General features: G+C 37.1%; 3 protein-coding genes across 3 annotated transcripts in view; 2 read left to right on the top strand and 1 right to left on the bottom strand.

Annotated features, from left to right (window-relative positions):
• Positions 1-1,294, top strand: part of flvcr2a (FLVCR choline and putative heme transporter 2a) — a 39,610-nt gene extending 38,316 nt beyond the window's left edge. Inside the window, exon 10 of the mRNA XM_079853197.1 lies at positions 592-1,294. Coding sequence (XP_079709323.1) covers positions 592-654 — 63 coding nt within the window. The 3' untranslated portion in view covers positions 655-1,294. The remainder of the gene's footprint in view (positions 1-591) is intronic.
• Positions 1,295-2,465: 1,171 nt separating this feature from the next.
• erg28 (ergosterol biosynthesis 28 homolog) lies at positions 2,466-9,962 on the bottom strand. Its single transcript, XM_079853667.1, has 5 exons — positions 9,821-9,962; positions 9,074-9,219; positions 8,199-8,289; positions 7,946-8,064; positions 2,466-3,612 (listed from the first exon to the last, which is right to left on the bottom strand). Exons 2-5 carry the CDS (start codon positions 9,204-9,206, stop codon positions 3,524-3,526), a joined length of 432 nt encoding a protein of 143 aa, XP_079709793.1. The 5' UTR covers positions 9,207-9,219; positions 9,821-9,962; the 3' UTR covers positions 2,466-3,523.
• Positions 9,963-10,467: 505 nt separating this feature from the next.
• ttll5 (tubulin tyrosine ligase-like family, member 5) overlaps positions 10,468-16,276 on the top strand; it is a 147,885-nt gene continuing 142,076 nt past the window's right edge. Inside the window, exons 1-3 of the mRNA XM_079853170.1 lie at positions 10,468-10,571; positions 11,145-11,316; positions 14,650-14,756. Of these exons, the coding sequence (XP_079709296.1) occupies positions 11,258-11,316; positions 14,650-14,756 (166 nt within the window). The 5' untranslated portion in view covers positions 10,468-10,571; positions 11,145-11,257. The remainder of the gene's footprint in view (positions 10,572-11,144; positions 11,317-14,649; positions 14,757-16,276) is intronic.

Raw genomic sequence — 16,276 nt, 5'->3', positions numbered from 1 at the left:
TTATTACATCTTTAGAGGAAGCCAATGTGTTACAAACATACATAGAGTAATATTTGTTTGAAAAATAAATAATCATCAAACATTTATATAAAGATGTAAATAAAATCACACACACACACACACACAGGTCTCCAAAAAAATAAAATAAAAAGTATATCAGATTCAGCTTAGTTTGGCCAGTTCTAAATCTATAAACTAGATAAAACAAGCAAATTAAATTTTCTTCTACTTTTGCAAACATGAGAATTTCTTTGCAAGACGTGTGTCTGTGGATAATGTCAGGATCTTTATCCACATGTATTCACTACAGTTAGGGTGATATACACGATATAGAAAACCTCGACTGCTTGGTTGCTTGTATCGCGCAAAATGTGAACTACATTAGCGGCCAGCTCTAATCTGATAAATGTGACTATAAGGCATGAAGTTATTACCGAATGAAACAGTGTGTAATGTCAAATAAGTTTTCCTTGTTATTTCTACAGTTATTTCTGTGCATTATGTTGTAGATTTCATTAATATTATGTTTAGTGTTCCTTACTGAGGTAGTGATGGATGGTTAAATTTAAGTTTCTTTTTTCTTCTGTCCAGGACTCATCCATGCATTCCCAAGACGGGAAATCGTTCAGTATCTACAAATCTACAGTGTCCTGAATGACGGCTCAGGCTGAACTGCCCAAGCACAAGTGAAAGTTTTCTTCATTCTGCTAATAACCGTAGTTGTTCCTGCAGTGTTTAAACTGACCGATAGCTCGTGATCCCACATTAACCCACAGCACTCAGTGGGAATCATTCATCACACACAATTTTGTAAAATACATTTTTGTAGACCATTCAATTCACACAAATATGAACGATTAACATTTAAAAAATGTTATTGTTCTGCTTGTGTTTCATAAATGAGGATTAATATGTTTTAATGTGTTGGGGAATGTATCATGTTTGCATGATGGTTCCTTAGATCTGACCTAATGTTTTTATGATCAGAAGTATTAATCTAGTAGAAGTGTCTCTGTAACAGACACGTCTGATCCGAGAGATCTCACTGTGTGTTCGTTGATGCTGGACATCACAGTATTATTACGGAAGGTCGAAGTCCTTCAATAAAACCCATCAACTGAAGCCTACTGAATGTGCCAGAACATCAGTCATGTGATCAGTGGAGGACGTGTGATAGTACTAACAGACTGCAGGACCCGCCAACCGTACAGGACACTTATCTCAGACTAAAGACAGTATTACAATATGACTGATGGATGCTTTTTGATCCAATAGAAACATATATTATCCTCCTGGGACCCAGAAATAGACTTTTGTCCACTGTAGTGGACATTATATTTTAGTGAATTTCTCTGACATCATACATGTCACATGACACAACCTGGTTGTCCTGCAAAGAGCACATTCAGGACTTTTCAGAGATACCAAATGTTGAAAACAACTTCTCCTTGGTCTTTAAAAATGTCAATGTGATCAAATGTAGCACTCTTATGGAAATATGATAATATATTGTAATTATAATTTAAATCGGACTACTTTTCAAATTGTATTTCATAAACCAACATCTCAGGAAAACGTTATAGGGTTTCAAATCAAACAATGACTTTCTGTTCCAGAACTGGACGTTGATTTCATACATGTCCACTGTAGAGACATCAGGACTCAAATCATGTTTATCAGGCATTTTGGGAGACACAACAAGTGAATATGGAAATAATATAATATAATATATACATCAATATTCCTATGAAATATTAGATATTATTATTAAAATGTTGCTAATTATTACTCCAATTATTACACTTCTTTTTCCATTAAATGTTGCTCCAAGAACACATTAATGTGCACATTAGATACAGTCTATAGATACATTGCATTGAATGGGAATATTAATTTATGCCCATTTTACCCACATACTGCATAAAGTAAAATGGTGTATCAATTCATTCCGTTATATCTTTCATAACATAGTTGAGAATCATCTTTATACAAATTTTGGTTAAAAAAAAAAAAAAACAGTCCTGAAACCCCAAAACGTATTGGTGAAAAAAAATTCCATTGTTTTTGCCTATACATATAATTTCATGTCATTTTATTTTTTAAACAACTGAGTCCTGGTGTCCACTACAGAGGACATAGCATAACATATGAATAAAATATCATTTTTCAAAAATGTTTTTTTTACACCATTTGTTTCTTATGCTCCAATGTGATGACATGAAAAAAAAACTAAATTCAAAAAACTTTTTTTTTTTCTGGGTCTCAGGAGGTTAAGGACATTTGATGCCAAGGTAATATAACACAAAGTAGAGTCTTATAAATGTACATTCAGTTTTAAAACAATGAAAAAAAGATGTGGAAACGCATCATCACATGATACTTGCAACGTTTTTCTTCCAATCGCGAGTTTATATCTCACAACTCAGACTTTCTTTCCCTCTCCATTCTGAGTTTAGATAAGTTGCTATTATTTTATTTCATGGTGGAATAAAAATGTTTTTATACATTATAAATCAAAGCGCAGTCACAGATGGAGTCAGTCTATTGTCTGTACGTGTGATGACTGTCATGTGCCGAACAGGAGGCTCTGCACACAATGACATCACAAAACATGGTAATTTCAATTTATTCCTTTCACATGGTTTCAAATATCCACCGAACAAGCAAAGTTCAGAAAGAACAGCAACACTGAAGCTAAAAAAATAATTATTTTACACTGCTTTTCTGCGCTTTTGATGATCACAGGACAGATGACGGTCTCGCAGAGCTGATGTCAGTCTGCAGACGTGTAGTTACTGCCCTGATCTGTGTGTGTGTTGTTGATATGAATGTATGTACAGTAGATGTAGATGTAGTTCATGAATCATGTGTATTTTACAGTACTTGTATAGAAACGCTTTGAATATAATACAGATAAAGTTGTTGTAAATTGAATCTCACAGTCAATAATAAAGAGTGATGACTAGTTTAAACGCACCACATGGCTAAAGTGCAGATGTGAGCATGTCTTGTGTTTTGCACATGTTAGTGATTTGCAATTGAACATTGCAACAAATGAGTCATGTAAACCTTCCCACGTGTGTGCTGGGGAAAACACTAACAGTGACGTGACCAGTAATGAACATTCATGTACATCTGAGGCTAAAACCCTTCATGGAAAAGCTTCTTAACTCTGAGATCTAGACAAAGAAGAAGCTCAAATATAAGAGTTTTCTTCACTACATCATCACCCCATTTGTGTTTTTCTAATATAATAGCTTAAAAAATAACTCAAATGTACCGGTACTGTAATTGCTTTCGGATCATTACACTTTAAATAACCATATAAAATTATCACACTGATTTCAATGCTGTAAAAAGGTAGTTTGGGCTTTATATGTGACTGGCAACCAGTCGATAGCAGGACCGGCTCATACTGAACCACTGACCCATCGGTAAAGCGTCCCGCGGTCCACATGCAGCGGCCCGTCCCGTTACAGCCGTCCGGGACCGGGGCCAGCGGCGTCAACAGTGATGATCTCACTCAGTTCCTCTTCTTCTGACGAGCTCCCATCACCTCTTGAGGCTCAACGATACACTGGAAGCCGATCAACATGCCCACGATAGAGACGCCTAGAAACACAAACCCAGTGTTACAAGACGACCGTGCTGATTCTAGATCATTACACAGCACTGATTCTAGATCATTACACAGCACTGATTCTAGATCATTACACAGCACTGACTCTAGATCATTACACAGCACTGATTCTAGATCATTACACAGCACTGACTCTAGATCATTACACAGCACTGACTCTAGATCATTACACAGCACTGATTCTAGATCATTACACAGCACTGATTCTAGATCATTACACAGCACTGATTCTAGATCATTACACAGCACTGATTCTAGATCATTACACAGCACTGATTCTAGATCATTACACAGCACTGACTCTAGATCATTACACAGCACTGACTCTAGATCATTACACAGCACTGATTCTAGATCATTACACAGCACTGACTCTAGATCATTACACAGCACTGATTCTAGATCATTACACAGCACTGACTCTAGATCATTACACAGCACTGACTCTAGATCATTACACAGCACTGATTCTAGATCATTACACAGCACTGATTCTAGATCATCACAGCACTGATTCTAGATCATTACACAGCACTGACTCTAGATCATTACACAGCACTGACTCTAGATCATTACACAGCACTGATTCTAGATCATTACACAGCACTGATTCTAGATCATTACACAGCACTGACTCTAGATCATTACACCACTGACTCTAGATCATTACACAGCACTGACTCTAGATCATTACACAGCACTGACTCTAGATCATTACACAGCACTGACTCTAGATCATTACACAGCACTGATTCTAGATCATTACACAGCACTGACTCTAGATCATTACACAGCACTGATTCTAGATCATTACACAGCACTGACTCTAGATCATTACACAGCACTGATTCTAGATCATTACACAGCACTGATTCTAGATCATTACACAGCACTGATTCTAGATCATCACAGCACTGACTAGATCATTACACAGCACTGACTCTAGATCATTACACAGCACTGACTCTAGATCATTACACAGCACTGATTCTAGATCATTACACAGCACTGACTCTAGATCATTACACCACTGATTCTAGATCATTACACAGCACTGATTCTAGATCATTACACAGCACTGACTCTAGATCATTACACAGCACTGACTCTAGATCATTACACAGCACTGACTCTAGATCATTACACAGCACTGACTCTAGATCATTACACAGCACTGATTCTAGATCATCACAGCACTGACTCTAGATCATTACACAGCACTGACTCTAGATCATTACACAGCACTGATTCTAGATCATTACACAGCACTGATTCTAGATCATTACACAGCACTGACTCTAGATCATTACACCACTGATTCTAGATCATTACACAGCACTGATTCTAGATCATTACACAGCACTGACTCTAGATCATTACACAGCACTGATTCTAGATCATTACACAGCACTGACTCTAGATCATTACACAGCACTGACTCTAGATCATTACACAGCACTGATTCTAGATCATTACACAGCACTGATTCTAGATCATTACACAGCACTGACTCTAGATCATTACACAGCACTGATTCTAGATCATTACACAGCACTGACTCTAGATCATTACACAGCACTGATTCTAGATCATTACACAGCACTGATTCTAGATCATCACAGCACTGACTCTAGATCATTACACAGCACTGATTCTAGATCATTACACAGCACTGATTCTAGATCATTACACAGCACTGATTCTAGATCATTACACAGCACTGACTCTAGATCATTACACCACTGATTCTAGATCATTACACAGCACTGATTCTAGATCATTACACAGCACTGACTCTAGATCATTACACAGCACTGACTCTAGATCATTACACAGCACTGATTCTAGATCATTACACAGCACTGATTCTAGATCATTACACAGCACTGATTCTAGATCATTACACAGCACTGATTCTAGATCATTACACAGCACTGACTCTAGATCATTACACAGCACTGACTCTAGATCATTACACAGCACTGATTCTAGATCATTACACAGCACTGATTCTAGATCATTACACAGCACTGATTCTAGATCATTACACAGCACTGATTCTAGATCATTACACAGCACTGATTCTAGATCATTACACAGCACTGATTCTAGATCATTACACAGCACTGATTCTAGATCATTACACAGCACTGATTCTAGATCATTACACAGCACTGACTCTAGATCATTACACAGCACTGACTCTAGATCATTACACAGCACTGACTCTAGATCATTACACAGCACTGACTCTAGATCATTACACAGCACTGATTCTAGATCATTACACAGCACTGATTCTAGATCATTACACAGCACTGACTCTAGATCATTACACAGCACTGACTCTAGATCATTACACAGCACTGATTCTAGATCATTACACAGCACTGACTCTAGATCATTACACAGCACTGACTCTAGATCATTACACAGCACTGACTCTAGATCATTACACAGCACTGATTACAAGATAGGATGGCTGAGGATAGTAGTCATGCTGATCTTTTTTTATTTTTTGCAGTGAATATTTCTCAAATATTGAGTTTCTATATTTGAAAGTCAGAGTCTGACATGAATTACTTCAAGATTTCAGATACAATGTACATCCATTTAGTGTAATTTTGCATGCAAGCGTGATACCGGTCAAATGTTTGGAATAATTAAGATTGTTAATGTTTCTGATAGAAGTCTCATCAAGGCTGCATTTATGTGATTAAAAAAAAAGAAGAAGTAATATTGTGAAATATATATTATCAACATTTTAAATCGCTGTGAATGTATAGTAACATTCCTGTGATCAAAGCTGAATGTTCAGCATCATTACTCCAGTCTTCAGTGTCACATGATCCTTCAGAAATCACTCTAATATGATGATTTGATGCTCAAGAAACATTCATTATTATTATCAGTGTTAAAAATAAGATTCAAGATCTTTGATGAATAGAAAGTTGAAAAGAACAGCATTTCTGTCATGACAACTCTCTGAGTGATTTCATGGTAATGGATATGACAATGTTGATATATCTGGTCTTGGCGGAATAGATCTGCTACGCTGCTGCTGTTATTGCTTCTGCTAATACACACACACACACACACACACACTGCAGGGAGAAAGTAAGACACGCTGCTGCACAATACAGTGTAGATGACAGTGATCCAGACTAACATTTGAGTTAGTCATTGAGTGTCAAACTTTGACAAAAATTTATTTCTTGATGATTTGATTTTTTTATAATAGGAATTTCATAATATCTAAATATAAATGTATAAGCAAAACCTGTGAAAATAACTATGATGGAGTGGAAATGGCTAATAAGTCAATAAGTGCTCCTCTGACACCATCTACTGGTTATAGTGGTAAATTCATATTTCATATTTTTATTAAATAAAAGTGTTTGTTGTTCTTACATCTTTAAACTTTTAGTTTTACAAATGGGGACAAATTGTGTTTTTGGTCATCACATAAAAAATAAGTTTAAAACTGGATCATATTTAGAGCCTGAAAGTCCTTGAAAAAGTGTGAAGCACTTGAAAACTTCACTCTCGAAAGGTCGCAGGAATCCTGAAATGTTATTAATCCTGTGGCAAATTCAAACACTTTTCACTGGATTTTCCATTTTTTTTGGAGTTCTTTGTGGATTGAAACGTCTCAGATTGAGTGCAAACAAAATAAATAAACATGAGAATACCAAAGCATTTGTAATTGCAACAGTTTTCTGTGAGAAGTAGTACATTATCTGACAGAAATGCAGGTGTGCCAATATTGATGGCCATGAATGTAAATGTCTCTGTCACTTTTGATCAATTTAATACTTATTTGCTAAATAACAGCATTCATTTCTTTAAATGATCTTACTAACCCCTTTCAACTTTTGAAAGGTAGTGTATCACAGTTTCCACACAAAAAAATAATAAAAAAATAGTAAACTGTTTTCAACATTGATAATAATCATAAATGTATGGAAAATTGTTTCCGCAACAGAATAAAACATTTTAAGGATAATTGCGTGTTTTTATCTCACAATTCTAACTTTATTTCTTGCAATTGTGATTTGTGACTTTATATCACGCAATTGTGAGATAAAAAGTCACAATTACCTATTTTTTTTATTATTCTGTGGCGGAAACAAGCTTCCATATAAATGTTTCTTGATCATCAAATCCTCATATCAGAGTGATTTCTGAAGGATCATGTGACACTGAAGACTGGAGTAATGATGCTGAAAATTCAGCTTTGATCACAGGATATAAATTACACTTTACTATATATTCACATAGAAAATATGTTCGAAACTCACTCACTTGCTACGATCAGAGGTGCCATGACTCCAATGGTCAAAGGAGCGGTTTTATAGATAAACGCTTCAGACAGGAAGTGGCCAAGAGCCAGAACGAACGTCCACAGGGTGACGTGATAAAGCCTGTCATGAGGGAACGAAAGGACCGTCAGCTTGATTCCAGCAGAGTTCAGTCTCCACACACACACACACACACACACACACACACACACACACACACACACACACACACACACACACACACACAGGATCCTTACGTTCGGTTCTGGATGTCTATGGCACAAGCGCAGCGGATGATGGAGGACAGGAGGGTCCATATGCCAAAGGTTCTCGCCTGGAGACCGTTTACTAAAGAACAAGACAAATCCTCTCATTTATAGCACACATTATTTACATACACAATTACATGTATTTGTGTCCAAATACTTTCTGGATTCATGTAAAGGACAGTAGAAGCATTAAGAGTTAGTTCACCAAAACATTAGCCCATGATTTACTCATCCTCAAGTCATCCTAGGTGTATATGACACTCTTCCTTCAGACAAAGAATACAATCAGAGTTATATAAAATATAAAAATAATATCCTGGCTCTCCCGATGCATGACCTCTGACCCGACGCATGATATACTGACGAACGCGGAAGCCCAGAGGGTCATGCAAAACAAAACACTGTCTAGAAGGAGAATTTAAACAGAAATGTGGGAGGAGTTTGAGCTTGTTGAGTTTGTCACTTAAGCTTCTACGTCATGCGTCGGGTCAGAGGTCATGTGTCGGGTCAGATATGGATATTTTTCTCACAAAAAAGCATTGCTTCTCTTCAGAAGGCCTTTATTAACCCCTGGAGTCGTATGGATTACTGTTATGATGGATGGATGCACTTCTTTGGGCTTCAAAAGAAAAAGGTACCATTCACTCCCATTATAAAGCTTGGAAGAACCAGCATATCTCAGATTGTATGCGTCTGAAAGAAGAATGTCTTATACACCTAGGATGACTTGAGGGCGAGTAAATCACGGGATCACTTTTTGGGTGAACTATCCCTTTAACTGAAAATGTAGCTGTAATGCTGATCTGTTAAGTGTTAAAGGTTAGTTAATGAATAAAGGTGCTAATTATCAGGTGTATGCCGACCAAAATCCGGTGTGCCGGTGTAGAGTTTCTGGGACAGGAAGCTGTAATCTCTGAAGCTCTGCACTGTGTTTCCCACCGCGATCACAGACACCATGAGCAGCCAACTCCTCAACACGTTCAGAAAGCGGCTCATCTTCACTGAACACCTGCATAGATCAGAGCAGAGCAGGGGAATACCGTGGTACTTCCATACCATAGTAGTGAAGTACTGTTAAATTCATTTAGGAACCCATTCTAAAGTCTTTTCTAAACACCACATTTATACACTGAAAAAATCATTTTATAAAATTAGTCGCTATTAAGTAACTTTATTTTACGTTTCTATGCAATATGTTAATGTAATATTTATTTTTTGTTTACTTCATTTTTATTTATTTATTTGATCTAATTTAATCTATTTAGTAGATTAATAACTGTTTTTATTATTAAATCACATTTGTATTCATTTATTCAATCTATTTATTAAATATTATCAATCCATCATTCATGGAATGATTTTTTCCCCAAACGTTCTAGTTGGACGTTCGTCTAATTTTTTTTTTAAAGAAAAAAACATTTGAAAAACGGGACGTTTTGAACATTTAGTTACATTCAGAAATAATGTTTTAATGGGAACGATAGCAAAACGTTCTTAGAACATATTCTATTCGCTAGGTTTGTGAAGGCAACCATAAACAAGACTGGATCATCATAGACATTATACATAAGAAACGACACGACACGATTCATCAGTAACAGTGTTCTTACCTTCTGCAGTCAGTATTTGAGCTGTATAACTATAACATTAACTGTACAATTATAACATTAACTGTACAACTATAACATTAACTGTGTGCGTTTGATTGCTGCTTATCATCGTACCGCGACAGGTTCACAACACTCAGCTGTCATCCTGGACATGAACATTGACCAATCAGAAACCGCGGATGACTGTTGCGCCGCGTCGTACCACCACCCCATTGGGCAGTGCTCCAAAAGACCGCCCACTCCTGGGAGATCCGACCAATCACCGGCCGCTATACATCTGACGATTTCTAAAGGAGGTGTGTTGAGTTTGAATTTGAGAATTATGTATTTAGCACATTATGTTTATTATACTCAAAGATGTTGGTCTATTTTATGAAAACAAACGTTGTCTTTTGAGCTGTTTGGTCATGTATATTATATATTCATTAGTAAAAAAAGGTCTAGCTATATCTTTCATAGATCGGAAACGTTTTAAAAGAAATTGTAAGGTACTACAATCATATGTTTCCGAATCCCACACAACATTTTTTTATTTTATATGTTTGAAATAATTATGTTAAATAAATGATTTTTAATTAATTTTACATTATTACTCGGTTCAATCAGAGCCCGTCATTCTCTGGTTCAATGCGCATGCGCTTAACAACGGTTGTCAGCTGGTTGTTATAGTAACAGGCGTCAGGGCTTTGGCGTGGGCTATGGAGCTAACAGTTAATAATTACACGCAAGAACACTCACTTAACGCAAACAGGTATGTTACTGATTACATTTATTATCAAACTAATTACACTGCATTCCGAAGTCCTAATATTTTGTGTTACACATTCAAACGCTTTATTCTACGCTTACATCACAGTCAAGTTAGCTCGGTTAGCTAACAGCTAGTGAACTCTCTTCTGTCACACACAACTAACGTTAATCTCATCTTTCCCATATTATATTCATTTCAAACAACGATTTATGAAAAATCTGGAAGGTGCTTTCAGTTTATCATAGTAGACAAGTGCTAAATAATTGTCTCAGATAATAACTAACTTAACTGTTATATGAATTATAAAAGTTTTACTTTGGTTTTACCTTTATCTTTGATTGCTAACTAGTACATTCGTAGTTTGCTGTCATTTTAACTAATTTAATTTAGTTATTTTTGTTTTATTTTACACAATACTAATTTTCGCATTATAATTGTTTTACATTGTTTTCTTATTTTGCTTGATTCCTCATCCTATACAGTGCAATACATTATATTGTTTGATATCAATAAAAACACAAAATAAAAGAAATAGCACATCAGCCCTTCTCATAAAAGCTTATTGTTTTGCAGATGAGTTAAGAAGACTGGAGATGAGTGCTGTCACACACACATTGAGCTGACACACACACACACACACACACACACACACACACACACACACACACACACACACAGAGACCGAGATGCCAGCCGCTAGAGAGCAGAAGGAGGAATCGGAGTCATCGTCTGAAGATGAGCTGGAGTAAGTGTCTTTACTAAAGCACAGTGCTTTATTGATCTTGATTATATTCAGATATTCAGTGAGCAGAACTAGTCTCTACACACACAACTACATCAGCAAACATCCGCTGTTGCATAAAGATTTCATGAATTCACAGCTTATCTTGTCTAAATATAGACCAGTCAGTTCTGAAATAGTAACAGCGCTCCTCAAATAGTCTAGATGTTCCTCACAGGTCTGTCATCGGCTGCAGAGCTTAACTCAGTCTCCTGGTCATGCTTTAGGAGTGACAGAAAGGATGAAGGCCAGTTTAGATTTAGGACCCAGAATTTACACTAGTTATCATGTCCAGGGCCTGACATTCGTTTTGGAAAATTAGTTGTTGTTTTTTTTGGACACATTTGTTTTTAAATGACATTTCGCTCACCTAAATGTTTGCTCACTCATTGTGTTTTTACAGTGGGGTAATTTTGTTGTCAAGAGTTCACATAACACAAGGAAGCTTGATTTGAATCTTTGAATTAAATTGAAATAAGTAGCACAAATACATACAGCAGAATAATAAAGATACAAACAGAGAGATATAAAGAAAAGTTTTTGGGTAGGTCTAACACTAGTATTCAGAAATACTACCGAAACTGAATAAAGTAATCAAATGTAAAATAACACTGGATAGTCTTTTAGTCGTGACTAAATTAAATAATTAGGCTATTAATCCTGATTCCTTACAGCTGTCCTTTATATCCTATATCCTTATCAAAATGACTGACAGATTAGGCTGCTGTCACTTTAAGAGCTAGCGTGCGGATCCATTACTGTTTTCATTAAGTCATCCGATGGCTGAACCAACATGTATATACACTCACCTAAAGGATTATTAGGAACACCATACTAATACTGTGTTTGACCCCCTTTCGCCTTCAGAACTGCCTTAATTCTACGTGGCATTGATTCAACAAGGTGCTGAAAGCATTCTTTAGAAATGTTGGCCCATATTGATAGGATAGCATCTTGCAGTTGATGGAGATTTGTGGGATGCACATCCAGGGCACGAAGCTCCCGTTCCACCACATCCCAAAGATGCTCTATTGGGTTGAGATCTGGTGACTGTGGGGGCCATTTTAGTTCAGTGAACTCATTGTCATGTTCAAGAAACCAATCTGAAATGATTCAAGCTTTGTGACATGGTGCATTATCCTGCTGGAAGTAGCCATCAGAGGATGGGCACATGGTGGTCATAAAGGGATGGACATGGTCAGAAACAATGCTCAGGTAGGCCGTGGCATTTAAACGATGCCCAATTGGCACTAAGGGGCCTAAAGTGTGCCAAGAAAACATCCCCCACACCATTACACCACCGCTACCAGCCTGCACAGTGGTAACAAGGCATGATGGATCCATGTTCTCATTCTGTTTACGCCAAATTCTGACTCTACCATCTGAATGTCTCAACAGAAATCGAGACTCATCAGACCAGGCAACATTTTTCCAGTCTTAAAGGGGTCATATAATGGTACATGCACTTTTACAAGTTGATTGCACTGAAATGTCTGTTGGCAGTGCCTGTACACAACCATCCTATCATGATTAAAATCCATCCAGTGGTTTTGTTTTAATCTCCATATATGTTTGACCATCTATGAAATCAAGCCGTTCGATATTGTGACGTCATAAGATCGTACGCCCCTCCCGCGATTGTGATTGACAGCCGTGTTTCAACACAAGACCCGCCCTGAGCGAGCTGTGACAGCCGTCGTCATAGTAGTCCGCCATTGTTGATATGCTGGAGTAGAATGGCGTCTAAGCGATTGTGGTGTTCTGTTCTTAGATGTAATAAGGAACACAGCAGTCATTTGGATGTTCCTAAATCTGAGCCGTTGAAGATGCAGTGGCTGAGTTTTGTTTTTGAAGCGATATGCCCAAAGGATTGACGCGGGGATTCCCTCACGGGGATTCCCCACGATCGTCCATGCTTTCATGTTTACGCGAATCATTTCACACCAGACAGCTTTACAAACGAGAAAAAACGGATCGGTACCAACGTGTTACTGCTGAACCTCCAGAAGATGTGAGTGTAATGTTTTATTAACCTTTATATTAGTATTTATATTAATCTTTGCGAAATTTGCAAACCTTGCTGCAGGCTTCACAATGAATGCATCTAAGGTTTACACTCAGGGTACATTACGGCATGTTTTCTATGTACGACGTTCTCAATATAATTCATAATCACACGTTTATAACGAATAACACGTGGTTATTGTGTTAGATACGGTGTACCCACAGAACAGAGGGGCGGGGTGAGCAAAGCTCATTATCATTTAAAGACACATGCACTGAAACGGCGTGCTGAAAACAGAGCTGTTTTTGACCAGGTAAAATGAGTGTTTTCTTACAATACTAATGAGAATTTTTAATTAAAGTATATAACAAACTTTTAATTTAGACCCTAAAGAATCATATTAGCTTGTACAAAAATGGCATTATATGACCCCTTTAAACTGTCCAATTTTGGTGAGCTCGTGCAAATTGTAGCCTCTTTTTCCTATTTGTAGTGGAGATGAGTGGTACCCGGTGGGGTCTTCTGCTGTTGTAGCCCATCCGCCTCAAGGTTGTGCGTGTTGTGGCTTCACAAATGCTTTGCTGCATACCTCGGTTGTAACGGGTGGTTATTTCAGTCAAAGTTGCTCTTCTATCAGCTTGAATCAGTCGGCCCATTCTCCTCTGACCTCTAGCATCAACAAGGCATTTTCGCCCACAGGACTGCCGCATACTGGATGTTTTTCCCTTTTCACACCATTCTTTGTAAACCCTAGAAATGGTTGTGCGTGAAAATCCCAGTAACTGAGCAGATTGTGAAATACTCAGACCGGCCCGTCTGGCGCCAACAACCATGCCACGCTCAAAATTGCTTAAATCACCTTTCTTTCCCATTCTGACATTCAGTTTGGAGTTCAGGAGATTGTCTTGACCAGGACCACACCCCTAAATGCATTGAAGCAACTGCCATGTGATTGGTTGATTAGATAATTGCATTAATGAGAAATTGAACGGGTGTTCCTAATAATCCTTTAGGTGAGTGTATGTAAGAAACTACATTAATGGGACAGTTCATGTTAGATTTTATTGCTGATTTGTAATATCTTATTTAAATGTGAGTTTGGCAAAGCAGTTCATGATTTTGGTATTTATTTTACGCATTCATTTGTGAGATGTGAGTTGGTCCTGCCAATATGGCCGGTGTGTGAACTGACTTCCTTTGAAAAGGGACTTTGGTAATTCCTCAATATCATATCCATGTGAAGTTCATCTGAAGTAGCAGTGTTGTCTTTGCTGTAACCTGTGTTTTCATAGGAAACACCCGTGTATCGCCTGGAGTGGTGTCGGGAAGAGGATTCCTGTGCTCCTCTTCTGTGCGGAAGCCATTGTGTCCAAAGATGTGGCCATCAAATCTGTTGGAGGTACATTAAAGAAATTCTTCAACATGAAATTATGATATATAATGCCTGTATAGAAGAGCTGCACAATTCTGGATTAATTGGGAATCATGATTTTTTTTTGTTCAAAATAGATCATAATTCTCCCACCATTATGAATAGACTACTAAACAAAGTAATATGTCATTTACTGGGGGCTCTAATAGCTGCAGTGTATTAAAATTTTAAGTTAAATACTTAAGTTATTTGAAGTACATTTTGATAAATACTTTAATTGTTACGTACAGTATACCTGCAACATTTCAGCTGTGAATTAATTATTCATTTTAGCAAGATTATGTTTAGTACCTGTCTAGCAATGCATGTTTATGCTGTTTTTCAACATCTAAACCCGTCAGAACTTCCGCTGTGGGAAATAGTGAGCGTCGATGCTGCCTGGACCTCACAGTGCATTGTGGGATTTTTTATGGAGCGAATATTTCCGTGCACTGGAAGGATTTTGCGATTGATTATGGCCTTAAAATGGCCGACTCTCTGATCAGTGCCCTGACTATGAGATTGAGACTCACACAAATTTTTTTTTTTTTAACAGTCACTTGTCGCCACCTAGTTGGTGTAATTGATACAATCTTTATCTTTTATTTATTACTTTTGTTTAAAAGGTGATTTACTCTGTTTCTGAACTATAAACTTTCATCCCAGTTCTTCTGTGATAATATGAATGATTGTGACACAGAAATAATCAGACTGTGTGTGTTGAAAAGACAGCTTCACACACAGTTTCATATCTACACATGACAACGGCTCTCTCTGGGTCAGAACGCAGATCTGAATGTTCGCTGTGATCGTACTTGTCAAAGGTTTAATTGACAGAGACAAATCGTTGCCATTTAGGAGTAAGATCACGTGTTTGAATCGAGATTGTGATCTTTTAACGATTAATCGTGCAGCTCTACTAATAATTACTGTTCTGTACTGTACACTAGTTCGTCACACACTCAAAATTAGGGCTGCAATATATATCGAAATTATCGAAATATCACAAATGTATATATCGCTATATGCATATCGCCACCGCTTGCAATAACTGCGGTTATGAACAAAAGACAGAGAAAATCACTCGCTGCTCTCGGCTGAATCACTTTAGTAGCTTTAAGAAGAATCAGGATATATTTAATTCATACAGTGAAAACAAAGCAGTGTTTTATTTTTACATTTGATTATTCAGTTTCTGTTGTTTAATAATCCTAATGTAGGATAACCTGAACCCCAGAACCCCTGAACCCCGTGGTTTACACTGATGTTAAAATAACACTACAGTGAAACACTGATGTTCACTGTCAGAAGCTGTAGGGATGTTTTCTTGTCACAAAAAGAATGTGAAACACATGTAGGTTATATAATTTTAAAAATATTTTAAAGATAATTTAAGTTTATTTTACACACTTTAAGCATTATCGTATCGAATATCGCATTATTTAATAAGTTATCGCATATCACACTTTTCTTCAGTATCGTGCAGCCCTACTCAAAATATAAAAATA

Source organism: Squalius cephalus, assembly GCF_949319135.1.
Source record: "Squalius cephalus genome assembly, chromosome: 20".
Classification (NCBI taxonomy): Eukaryota; Metazoa; Chordata; class Actinopteri; order Cypriniformes; family Leuciscidae; genus Squalius; species Squalius cephalus.
The sequence above is the reverse complement of the archived record's forward strand: the minus strand, read 5'-3'. Positions and strand labels throughout refer to the sequence as shown.

Excerpts from the sequence above, each read along its gene's own strand:
- erg28 (XM_079853667.1), bottom strand. The coding sequence starts at position 9,206 with ATGAGCCGCTTTCTGAACGTGTTGAGGAGTTGGCTGCTCATGGTGTCT. Across the intron at positions 8,065-8,198 it reads ATAGACATCCAGAACCGAAC|GCTTTATCACGTCACCCTGT; the intron begins GTAAGGATCCTG and ends CCCTCATGACAG. Across the intron at positions 3,613-7,945 it reads GGCACCTCTGATCGTAGCAA|GCGTCTCTATCGTGGGCATG; the intron begins GTGAGTGAGTTT and ends TTGTGTTTCTAG.